Genomic DNA, 12884 nt, shown 5'->3' with positions numbered 1-12884 from the left:
GTTTTTAAATTCTGCATCACGTGAAATGGCAAAAGAAGGTAGGTGCAGCTGTGAGCAATAGAGCATGCAATCCCCCCCACCTTATTTTCAATTTGCCTATCCTGCATTTAGAGCATTTAAGTTATGTATAACCTCAATTAGCCATGGCGATTCTAACCTTGAAGGAATCTATCACAAGGAAGGAATTTCATGATTGTTCATGAGTTGAGTGGTACATGGGTCACGTCACTTTTCCTGAATGTATTCCTCCCTAAGCGTAAATTGCTTTCTTTGGTTAAAATTACACAAGTTTTTTTTCAGCATCTTAGGGAATTGCAACACCTGGATTGTATTTATTTTACAAGAACTATCTTCAAGCATGCATTGAGGGAACTATGCACCATCCTAGGTTCATCTTGAGCATTTATTCAGGGGCACTTCACCAGTTTGTTTTTAACCAGTGAGTTAGAGATGTTTAAAGTTCTCCTTCTAAATGTCTGGAGAACCTACTGACCTGTAGAAGAGTTATGTTGTAGTATAGATTGATACTGGCTTGCAATTTCCAGCAGGACCATATTGAAGTAATGATGGGACTAAAATGGGCATTGATTTGGAAATGAGATTTAAATTTCCAAACTGCTATGATGGAATTTAACCAAGTCTTGGGAGATGGAGGGAGCATGTCATAACCAGGAAATTTCTGGATTGTTATGAATCTCATCTAGAACACTAATATAATTTTAAAGGAGCAAAACATGCCCTGAACTGTCTAGACTATGTGACCTGAGGCATACTAATTTGGGTATTCTCTGAAATGTGGCCTAGCAGTCCACTGAGTTCTCGGGTTGGTTTTAGGGATGAAAAATGCCAGTTTTGCCAGTGATGTCCCTTGAATGAATACATTGTGGGCAGCTCATGGTTCAACATTGTGTTACTTGTCACTCTTGGTATTTTTAGGGACATAACCAGAAGTAGGAATGCCTGCTCCAGCTTTCAAGAAGATCATGGCTGATCCTATACCTCAGTGCCATTTCCCAGCACTTACTCCATTTCCTTTATTTCACTTGAACATTGATAGATTTTCCAGTATCTTTGAATATATTCTTGAGCCTCCACAGTATTTTTGGGTAGAGAATTCCAAAGATTTGCCACCTTTAGGGTGAAGACCTATCTTTTCTCCTGTCCTGAGTGGCTGACTCCTAGCTCTAAACACTTTAGCCATGGGAAACATCAGTCCTGAATCTATCTGGCCTGTAATACTTTTCTAACTGATGTGTGGTCTCATCAGGGCCCTATATAATTGAGCAGGACGTCTGTACTCGATTATTCAAATTTTCTTGTGATAAAGGTCAACATTATATATAATGTTCCAGACCATTCTGGAATTCTGGAGAGAATTCTGAGGGATAATGTATATATCTGGAAAGACAGGTTGATTAGGGGTAGTCAGCATGGCTTTGTGCATGGGAGATCATGTCTAATGAACGATTGAGTTTTTTTTGAGGAGGTGACCAAGAAAGTCAATGAGGGCAGGGTTGTATAAACCACATGACTTCAGTGAGGTCTTTGCTAAGGTCCCACATGGTAGGCTGCTCTGGAATCCAGGGAGAACTCGCTAATTGGATACACAATTGGCTTGATGGTAGAAAGCAGAGGGTGATGGTGGAAGGTTGTTTCTCAGACTGGAGGCCCGTGACTAGTGGTGTGCTTCAGGGGTTGGTGCTGGGCCCACTGTTGTTTGTCATCTATATCAATGATTTGGATAAGAATGTACAAGGCATTGTTAGTCAGTTTGCAGATGATACTAAAATAGGTAGTATAGTAGACAATGAAGTTTATCAAAAATTACAGGGGTATCTTCATCAGCTGAGTAAGTGAGCCAAGGAATGGCAAATAAGTTTAATTCAGATAAATGTGAGGTGTTACATTTTGGAAAGTCAAATCCAGGTGAACTTTCACAGTGAATGGTAGGGCCCTGGGGAGTGTTGTAGAACAGAGGGACCTTGAAGTACATGGTTCACTGAAAGTGGAGTCAAAGATAGGGTGGCGAAGAAGGCTTTTGGCCTGCTGGCCTTCATAAGTCAGGACACCAAGTATAAGAGTTGGGAGGTCATGGTGCAGTTGTACAGGATGCTGGTGAGGCCTCACTTGGAGTATTGTGTTCCATTTTGATTACTTTGTTATAGGAAAGATGTTATTAAACTGGAAAGAGTGCAGAAAAAGATTCACAAGGAGGCTGCCAGGACTTGAGGGAATGAGTTATATGGAGAGGTTTGACAGGCTAGGACTTTATTCCTTAGAGCAGAGGAGACTGAGAGGTGATCTTATAGAGGCATATAAAATCATGAGGGGCATAGATAAGGTGAATGCACTCGGTCTTTTTCCAGGAGTTGGGAACTCAAGAACTAGAGGGCATTGGTTGAAGATGAAAGGGGAAGGATTTAAGAGGAACTTGAGGGGCAACTTTTTTTTTAAAAACACTAAGGGTGGTATCTGTGTGGAATCAACTACAATAGGAACTGGTTGAGGCAGGTACAACAACAACTTTTAAGAGACAGATGGACAGGTTTAAGGTTATGGGCCAAACACTGACAAAGGGGACTAGTTTGGATGGGGCATCCCAGTCAGCATGGACCAGTTGGGCCGAAGGGCCTGTTTCCATGATGTATTACTCTATTATGATTTGTCTTCCTAACTAGCACATGAGTCTTCATTCATTTGTGCACAAGGACCCAGGAATCTCCTGAGCGTCAAAACGTTGATCTTTTATTTTAAAAAAAAATCTTCTGTTGCCAAAGTGGATGAACTTATTTTCCCACACTTGTATTCCATCTGCCATGCTCTTTGTTTATCCTAGCTATATTCCCCCAAAAGCTGCTCTTCCACCCACAACAGGATTGCCTCCCAAATTTTGGATCATCAGCATATTTGGGTATATTGGTCTTGGTCATTTTGTATAGATGGTGATCTTCTAGTGGTCTAGCACATCCTGTGGCGCACCACAGGTCACTGCCTCCCAATTTAAAAATTATCCTTTATACTCCTGTCTTCTCTGTTAATCAATCCTCAATCCATGTGCTCAATACATCCAGAAACAGTATTTCTGAAGTGTTGAAATATTGCAACACTCTTGACAGTCACTATATCTGTTTCTACCGTGTGTGACTAAGTAGCAATACTGTATAACAACCTTGAACTCTGACTAGATTGTGTTACTTCTGTAGTTTGTTATGAAAGTCCAGTCTGTTCTGTTTCATGAGCACTCTGTTCCTTTCTGTTCATGTCAAGCCTAGCAGCATCAAGAGCTGGGGTTGTAATGGTGTGGCTGGTTGAGTGTATATTTTTATAGGGTTGTAGCAATGAGGGAATCTCTCTGGCATTTTGTTCAGGCCAGCTGGGTTTTGGTTTTCTTTTAGGTGCCAAGTGTCTTTTTTTAAACCTATTGACACTTGTTCTTATAGTTCCTGCATTTGTGTTCAAAGTATTGGTGTTGTGTTAAATTGGAGGCTTAAAGTATCCAAGTTTTCTGCACCTCTAATTAGAGAGTTGCATATTGAAGCAATTTATTTCCAGAATTTGTATAGGATAGTTCCATCTTGGAAGGTTGAGTGTGATTTTTAACTAATCAGTCAAAAAATTATTGGTAATAATATTACACTCCAGTAACACTGGAAAAACAAATGTCATTAAGTCTGTAGTGAAAAATTAGTACTTCTGAAACATTTCACTTAAGGGAAAATTTCAGTGATTTTCTTTTTATGCAGTGCTGAGTGTTCTCCTCTTGGGTTTTATAATTAGAATTTCAAGAATCAGTTCATCTTTACATTTCATAGAACAAACAGTTCCATGAAAAGAAAGTTGTGGTAGTCTGTTCAATGCAGTTGGGCATCTGCCAACTTTTAAAAGGTTTGTTTTCCAAAATCTTTTGGAAATGGTGGTGTTATATATGAAATTTTGGTCCCTTCTCGTAATTGATCAGATTTTGAATTCTGAGTTTTCAAAACCAGACACCGTTGTTAGACTTAACCAAACGGTTCAGAGACTTAGCAATTTGCCTAAGACATTGTTTGCAAGAGTTATTTGCTTTTGGTGCTCAGGGTATATCTTGAAATCATGATACACAATTTATTATTTACATTTTATAAAACTTGATCTCTGCTTGGACTGCAAAGGTATTTAGTACTTTGTTAAAAGTCCATTGGTAAATTCAGCTGAGTTAATGTTTACCCACTTTTTTTTGTCTGCTTTTGGCAACAGTTGCAGTTTTCTGTTCTACAAGGCTTGGTTTCTTCAAGGACTGCCAAGAGTGTCACAACTTGCTTATTGATCACACCCTCCCTAATGCTAGAATTCTTGAAATGCATTTCACTTTTTATCGGGTTCCTACATAGGCACCACACCTTCATAGCTGTTGAAATTTTATCTGGTTAAGCATTCATTTGCAGATAACTGCTGCATGGATATCTTTTACATGGACAATCTTAGTGGTTGGTTCAGGATAATTGCTTGCAGAATTACTGTTCTGTTCGGTGACTTAACATTATGGCACAGCTAATATTCTCTTTTGTAGGTACTTGAAGTTTTAAAGTAAAAGCTCTTTGGGTCCAAGGGAAAATGGTATTTTGGATTAAGTATTGGCTGAGTGGCAAGTCAAAGGGTGGTTGTGGCCAGTGGGAGTTTTTAGGGGTGTGGTTTGGAGAAAGGGGATGCAGGCTAAATGGTGAGGTTTTTGCAGTGCTTAATTCTAGGCCCTTTAAGGTTTTTTAATATTAAGTGATTGATTATGACTTGGAGGGGCCTTGATTAAGTAGTTTGAGTGATACCAAAGTTGAATTTTAGGTTGCAGGAATGCATCAATGGATTAGTTAGGTGGGCACAGTGGCAAACAAAATTCATTCCAAAAAAGTGAGCGGGAAGAGGGAATACATAATAAATGATAAGATACAAAGTTTAAAGGAACAAAGGGATCTTGAGTGCATGCCCACATATTCCTGAAGGCAGCAATAGAACATGAAACAGTGCAGCAAATGAACAGACCCTTTAGCCTGCAATGTCTGTTCCAATCATGTCACTTTTAATTAATCCCATCTGATTTGCGCATGGTCTATATCTCTATCCATTCTCTGCCTGTTCCTGTCTTAATGCCTCTTATTATCATATCTGCAGCAAGTTCCAAGCACATGCAATGTTTTCACCTGAAATGTTGACAATTCCCTGTTTTTTTTTCTTTTTCCCCCACCCCCACAGCTGCTGCTCAACCAGCTGAGTTCCTCCAGCAGATTGATTCAATTTTGAATCCAACCTACCAAGTTGCCCTGAATCCCATGTGCCTTGATCTTCTGGGTCAGTCTACCTTGAGGCACCTTATTGAAAGCTTTATGAAAGTCTATGTCTTACGACCTCCACAACCCTACCCTCATCAATAATCTTCACCTCAAAAGGAACCAAGTTTGTAAGATGTGACCTCTTCCCACACAAAGCCACGCTGACTATTCCTAAGATGTTTTTTTTCCCAGATGATAGTAGATTCTATTTACATTTAGTAAATATGGTTAAATGGGTATCTGGGATACATCTATGTCAGTTGTGGGGTAGAATACAAAATCTGGGAAGCTGTTTGAAAGGATGGGTCACAACTGAGTACTGTAAACTGTTCTGCCATTTTCTCTACAAGGGGCTGTGATGGTGTTAGGCGCAGAAGCCATTTTATGCAGATATTGCCCGGGCTGGCAAATTACAGTTAAGCATTAGGTTTGGGTTGACATGGTTTTCTGGTGGGAGAGGGGGAGACTAAGGAGTAATTATGAAGCTAAAGCGAATAGGGAGGTTACTAACTAGACATGGGTTGAAGTTGGATGTTAGGTTTGGAGGGCAGTTTAATTTTCACTTGGAGTTGTAGGTGGTTAGAAAAGGATAGTGGTGGTAGAAGCCCTCATTACATTCCAGATACTTGGATATGTATTCAAAAAGCCATAAAATGTTATGGACCAAGAGCTGAAGAGTGGTAGTAATCCAGACTGTGGACTACAGCTTCCTTCTGTACCATAAACTTAATCTATAATATCTGCTAGATATTTATGCAGTACATCAGCCTTTTATAGCAGTGTTGTTTTAAACAATTGAGGGTATTTGCTTGTTTGAGCATTTATAAATTTTCACTATGATGCTATTTCCCTGGGTTACATCAACTTTTTTTCGCTGTAATGAATAGCTGGCCATTCTTTTCCCACAGAAGGCACTCTACCAAAATACCCACAGTGCATTTCACCCAGCTTTTTTAATTTACAAGATTTTGCTTAAAACATTTTCCAGGAACTTGAATCAAGGAGTGACAGTATGTCATTATGTTGGGTAACAAAGTATGACTGGTCTAATAACTTGCACAATAAAATACAAGTATTTTTTGTTGTAGTGAGCATATTATTGTACACATTTAATGGCTTTATTTATTTGTATTCCTGCCCCATAATTTTTAAACCAAAATATTTTAAAATATTAAAACTAATTTGCAAAGCTGTTAATAGTTGTGGTTACCTAAAGCGTTGAATAGATGTTTGACTGTAATAGAGCTTTTAGTATTGGTTTTACATTTTATCTGTCCTAGCATTTCCTTTTTTCTGAAAAATAGCATTGAAGCTGCCAGCCTTTTGCTCCTGGGCAAATTCCAGTGACACTAAGCTTCTAGTTATGAATTGAACACCTTGCCTATGACTTGAACTTGACGACTGTATTCTTTGTATAAAGCTATCATTGTTAACAATCAATTCAGCTTCTATACAAATTGTTTTTTTTTGGTTAACTTTGCATGTACAGGATTGATCTTTACATTTATTTCCAGATGCTGTCTAGTATCTTAGCAACTTTGTATAACTCCAGTTGATAAATATGATATTACTGTGGATTTTCAGATGAGGCAGGGCAATGTAAACTTGGATGGGAGATGGTAAGTACAAGAAAGGATGCACCACATTAGGCAGTGTCTGAATGCTTGCAAGGTGCACCTAGGACACTAATCATTAAAATGTGTATTTAAGATGTGTATTTAAGATGTGTATGCCACTTGGGTATTTTCAATATGATTGTGGTCAGTCTTTAATGTTTCGTGGTTATTGGTTAAGATGCAAGGTAGCTTTGGAAGAATGTTGTTTTATTTTTTTGCTTTTGTAAAGGTAGATACTTTATTACTTAACAGTTATATTGAGATGATCCCCGGTATTTATTGGTCTTTGTTTTGGCTGTCTGTGTTTCAGTGTTTAAGCCATAGGCGTCCATTCTTGGAGTCCACAGAATATGAAGTTTAAGTCCATGTTATTTTTATTTAGCTTGTCGTCTTTACTAGTGAACTGAATTGTTAATACGTGACCCAGCATTCAGATACAGAAAACTTAAACCAGAGAAATTAGTGGGGGAAAAAAGTTCAGTGGAATTAATTCAGTTGTGATTGTGGTTAGGTTGTTAGCTATAACAACTGACAAATTAACATTTCATTTTGCTTTTCATTTTGCAGTTGAAGAGAATGGATTGTGGGAACAGGGTCTATCTTATGAGTGCCGAACTCTGCTTTTTAAGGCCATTCACAACTTGCTGGAAAGGTAATTGCTAGAATTTCCTATGTTATGCCAAATATTGACACACTACAATTTTTAACCTAATCTTGTTTTCCAAACTGATTTATATTTTGTACACACCTATGATGGAAATTTCCTAGGATAAAAGCTGGATGTAAAGTTGAATGCAAATTGAGCTGGGGAGGTGGTCATGGGGTGACTTGGAAGTTTGTGATGAACTTCAGGTGTTTCTGAATATTATTTGTGACTATTCTCATTGAATAATTGGAAATACTTGTAATACAACTATGCTATAGAATAGATGCAGAGGAATTTGATTGATGTACCTGTCCCAGCAATGATTCTTAACAAGCTGCATTAGAATATCATATAAATGCCATTTAGGGGTTGGTAACACCCAACTCCTGGATGTCCTTGTATTTGTGATCCTTTCTGCAAGCTAGCGAGATTAAGCAGTAGTGGGTAAAGAATTGTTCTGTTTCGTGCCTCAGAACATTTGATAAAGTTTTGTATATAATCAATGTTTTAACAATCTTTACCTTTTTTGAAGTTGTTTACTTCAGTTTATTAGATATATTGTGAAACATTCAGTAAGATGGAAGATGAACGTAGGAACAGAATTGCCATTAAATAACAATGTAAAAAAGGTCTATCAGCCTTCAAATCCAGAAGATTCTTAACTGCTTTTGAAATACTTGGTTATCTTAAATGATTCTGCTACTCTACCTGGAAGTCTATACCATTTGACCGTCTTGTATGAAATCCATTTCTAAGTTCACTAGTTTAATCAGTAATTCCCTTGATCAATTCCATGTGGTTTATCTTGTATATTACAATGAAATTCTATCTCCGTTTACCCATTAAGGATAGAAAGTTATAGGTTTCTTAATTTTTTTTGTTTAACCATGCGTAACTTATAGAATCAGCTTGGTGACTCTTCCCTGAATTGCCTGTGTGCTTAGATGTTTCTGAATCGGACCAGATCGAGGATAATTGTAGTGTTTCAATGGCTTTTTACAATGTGCATCTGCACTCTATACTATTCAAGTCCTGAATGATGCCTGTTACTGAGAAACTATTGTAGATTTAAAAATGCTTTAACACTCCAAAGAAAAATGCTGTTTTATGTGCATTCCTTTTAACTTTCACATGCATTAGGTTGTGCAGCTGATTTATAGATTTGTTTTCATATTGTTGTCTGGAATTAAAGGTGTGGTCTTCAGAAAGTTGAGAAGTTGCTGTGTTCAGTCCAACATTCCACCCTTTAATGAGCACTGTAATATTCTGAATTGCTGATTATTGGATCTAGCTACCCTTTTAAAGAGATTGTAATTTTGTAAATATAGAAACAAAAATCAAACATTTAGATTTCAGCTATTTGAATTAAAAAATATCTTCCTCTATTAATGGATGGAAATTTGAACTACTGACAATTGACCATAAGCTGTGAACCACTATGTATTTTTCTCTCTGTAGAGTGAAGAAACAATTTTTTGGGAGAAGATACTCTTTGAGATTTTCCTCTATTTTAGAGTAGGTGGCTTGCACCTAAAGAACCAGATTGAGCAGCAGACTGATGTCAAGCCTGATGATGTTTGGTTGTAACTGCAATGCAGCTTGTGTAGTTAGAGCAGTTTCACAAATATGACAGTGGGCAATGAATCAGCATGTGGGTGGCCCTATAGTTTTAGTAAATTAACTATTGTAAAGCCTGCTTAAGTCATTGAATCCTTCAAAATTTTGGGGGTTGATCACTCTAGAATATATTTTACAAGTTTGTGACATTAACAATCACTTTGTGTTAACAACTCCCCGGAGGAGGAGCTCTGTGAGGAAAAACTTCACACAATGGAGAAAAGGTAATTTGTGTTTTTAACATTAATTGCCATGCTTGTGTTCCAAAAATTCCACTATTTGAGGAACTTGTACTGACATGAAAGCAAGTAAAATTGTTCAGAATTCTTCTTTCCACCCTATCGCCAGTTAGACAGGGTTAATATCAAATGCATAGACTCCTTGCCAGCATTTTTTCCTCCCTTACACTACAGCTGCCTCCTTAGTAAGTTCAATTACTACATACTTTGTAGGATTTGCAACCATTTTCCTTGGATGACAATCTCTGTAGTTCTTGTACCTGTTGTTTACAGCTTTGTAAAAACCACAAGGATGTCAATTATAATGGTCTCTCTCCTGTGTAATGGTTGCATCTCTTCTGCTCCCTTTTGTAAAGTGTTTTCTGTCCCAGTGGAATTCTTTAATTACCTATGGCTTTTCCTGCTTTTTCTTCCCCTAGCTTCCATACTGGTAGAACACTTGCTAAGAAGGTCTTTTTGATTATATGACCCAGTGAATCTTGGAGTATGGATAATAAAGGGACAGGATTGGACATGTCTCTGTCTCCTTATAATTGTGTGCTCCCAGTTTGCCAAGAGTAAAAATGGCAATAAGCATGAAAGTTGCTGGTATCCAGGATTCTGTGAAAGCAAAAGTTACTCTGAAGAAAGCCATCTTGATAACACCTTCAGAAGTTTACTGTAGCTTGAACCCCTTTTAAAACTAAGAGAAACAAAAGGCTTTGGCGAGTAGGGTTAAGGAGAATCCCAAGGCTGCTTTTCTCGTATGTAAAGAGCAGAAGGATGGTTAGGGTAAAAGTAGGTCTGATTAAAGACAAAGGTGGGAGGATGTGCCTGGAAGCTGTGGAAGTGGGTGAGGTTCTCAATGAATACTTCTCTTCAGTATTCACCAAGGAGAGGGGTCTTGATGATGCTGAGGACAGTGTTGGTGAGGGTAATGTTCTAGAGTATGTAGATATCAAGAGAGAGGATATGTTGGAGGAGTGAGAAAATATTAGGACAGATAAGTCCCTGGAGCCTGACGGAATATTCCCTAGGCTGATTCGTGAGGTGAGGGAGGAGATTGCTGAACCGTTGGTTAGGATCCTTGAGTTCTCATTGTCCACGGGGATGGTACTGGAGGATTGGAGGGTGGTGACTGTTGTCCCCTTATTCAAAAAAGGTAGTAGGGATAGTCCAGGGAATTACAGGCCGGTGAGCCTTACGTCTGTGGTGGGTAAACTGTTAGAAAGGATTCTGAGAGAGGATCTATGAGCATTTAGAGAATCATGGACTGATTAGGGACAGCCAGCATGGCTTTGTGAAGGGAAGATCTTGTCTCACAAGCCTGGTAGGGTTCTTTGAGGAAGTGACCAGGAAGATTGATGAGAGTAGTGCAGTGGATGTAGTCTACACGGATTTTAATAAGGTGTTTGACAAGGTTCTGCATGTAGGCTTCTTCAGCAGGCCAGAGGCCAAGGGATCCAGGGAGGCTTGGCTGTGTGGATTCAGAATTGGCTTGCCTGTAGAAAGCAGAGGGTTGTGGTGGAGGGAGTGCATTTGGATTGGAGGGCTGTGACTAGTGGTGTCCCACAGGGATCGGTTCTGGGACCTCTACTGTTTGTGATATTTATTAACGACTTAGATGAGGGGGTGGAAGGCTGGGTTAGCAAGTTTGCAGATGACACAAAGATTGGTGGTGTTGTGGATAGTATGGAGGGCTGTCAAAGCTTGCAGAGGGATATTGATAGGATGCAGAGCTGGGCTGACAAGTGGCAGATGGAGTTCAATCTGGAGAAGTGTGAGGTAGTACACTTTGGAAGGACAAACTCCAAGGTGGAGTACAAGGTAAATGGCAGGATTCTGGGCAGTGTGGTGGAGCAGAGGGATCTGGGGGCTCATATCCAGAGATCACTGAAAGTTGCCTCACAGGTAAATAGGGTAGTTAAGAAAGCTTACGGGATGTTAGCTTTCATAAGTTGGGGGATCGAGTTTAAGAGCCGCGAAGTGATGATGCAGCTTTACAAAACTCTGGTTAGGCCACACTTAGTGTATCCAGTTCTGGTCGCCTCATTATAGGAAGGATGTGGAGGCGTTGGAAAGGGTGCAGAGTAGATTTACCAGGATGCTGCCTGGATTGGAGAGTATGGATTGTGAGGAGAGACTAAAGGATCTAGGGCTCCTCTCATTGGAGAGGAGGAGGATGAGGGGAGACATGATAGAGGTATACAAGATATTGAGAGGAATAGATAGAGTGGACAGCCAGCGCCTCTTTCCCAGGGCACCAATGCTCAAAACAAGAGGGCATGGCTTTAAAGTAATGGGTGGGAAGTTCAAGGGAGATGTCAGAGGGAGGTTTTTCACCCAGAGAGTGGTTGGTGCATGGAATGCGCTGCCTGGGGTGGTGGAGGCTGATACATTGGACAAGTTCAAGAGATCGTTAGATAAGCATATGGAGGAATTTAAGATAGAGGGATATGTGGGAGGAAGGGGTTAGATAGTCTTAGGTGTGGTTTGAAGGGTGGCACAACATGGTGGGCCGAAGGGCCTGTATTGTGCTGTATTGTTCTATGGTTCTAAATGTGACAGAACCCCCCTCCCCAAAACCTAGTCCAATAGTTGCAAATCACTGTTTGCCTTGCTCACTTGAAGCTGGAATTTTTTTTTAACTAAAAGGAACCTGATGTTGCAAACAAATTGCAGGCACAGTCTCCATGGCCAGCAGATTAATATCAAACCTGAACTGAGTTTGCTTTGGTTGCTGAAGTAACAACTTTGAAGTTGGTGCAAATTAACTGCTGCTATTTTTTCTGCTTTCGGCCTGGTATATATGATTTATATTGTTCTAGTGAGTGGCTGTAACTATAAACAAGTTCAAAAGTTGTCTAAACTGTGGATTTAGCATCAGGGCCTTCTAGTAATTTTCACCCATTCAGAGACAGATGAGCAATCTACAATAACAGGCTGAGATGATTTGATCTCTGATTAGATACTTGCCATCCAGTCCAGGGGAATCCACTCCAGGTCTGACCCTAAACAATAACTTGCCTGGTGGTTCCACTTTAAGAATGAAGAGTTGCCGCCGCGTATCTCGGAAACGTGGTAAGATGGCTGGGCTGCAGGTGAGGCTGAAGCAACGTGGATATAAGATTCCCCTCCCCAGCATACTACTAGCTAATGTCCAGTCCATTGAGAACAAAGTTGATGAACTAAGGGCAAGACTGACTTACCAAAGAGAACTGAGGGACTGTTGTGTACTGCCTCACTGAAATGTGGCTCACACCTGCCTCATCTGACTGTGCTATTCAACCTGAGGGCTTCTTAATTCATTGAATGGACCGTATGGCGTCCTCAGGCAAATTTAAAGGCGGAGGGGTCTGCTTCTTAATCAATAACATGGTGCTCGGATGTGATGGTCCTGGCGAGCTCCTGCTCACCCAGCCTGGAGTATCTAATGGTGAAGTGTCGACCATTCTATCTGCCAAGGGAGTTCACTTCAGCTACC

The 12884-nt window shown here is 39.7% G+C and overlaps 1 protein-coding gene across 1 annotated transcript in view; it reads left to right on the top strand.

Moving 5' to 3' along the window:
- The window catches only part of med13a (mediator complex subunit 13a), a 123104-nt gene that overhangs the window by 27743 nt on the left and 82477 nt on the right, over window positions 1-12884 (top strand). Inside the window, 1 exon segment of the mRNA XM_052035939.1 lies at window positions 7487-7571. Within this exon segment, the coding sequence (XP_051891899.1) occupies window positions 7487-7571 (85 nt within the window).

This window comes from Pristis pectinata, chromosome 21 (assembly GCF_009764475.1).
Source record: "Pristis pectinata isolate sPriPec2 chromosome 21, sPriPec2.1.pri, whole genome shotgun sequence".
In the NCBI taxonomy this organism is placed as follows: Eukaryota; Metazoa; Chordata; class Chondrichthyes; order Rhinopristiformes; family Pristidae; genus Pristis; species Pristis pectinata.
This window is presented reverse-complemented; position numbering and strand designations above follow the sequence as displayed.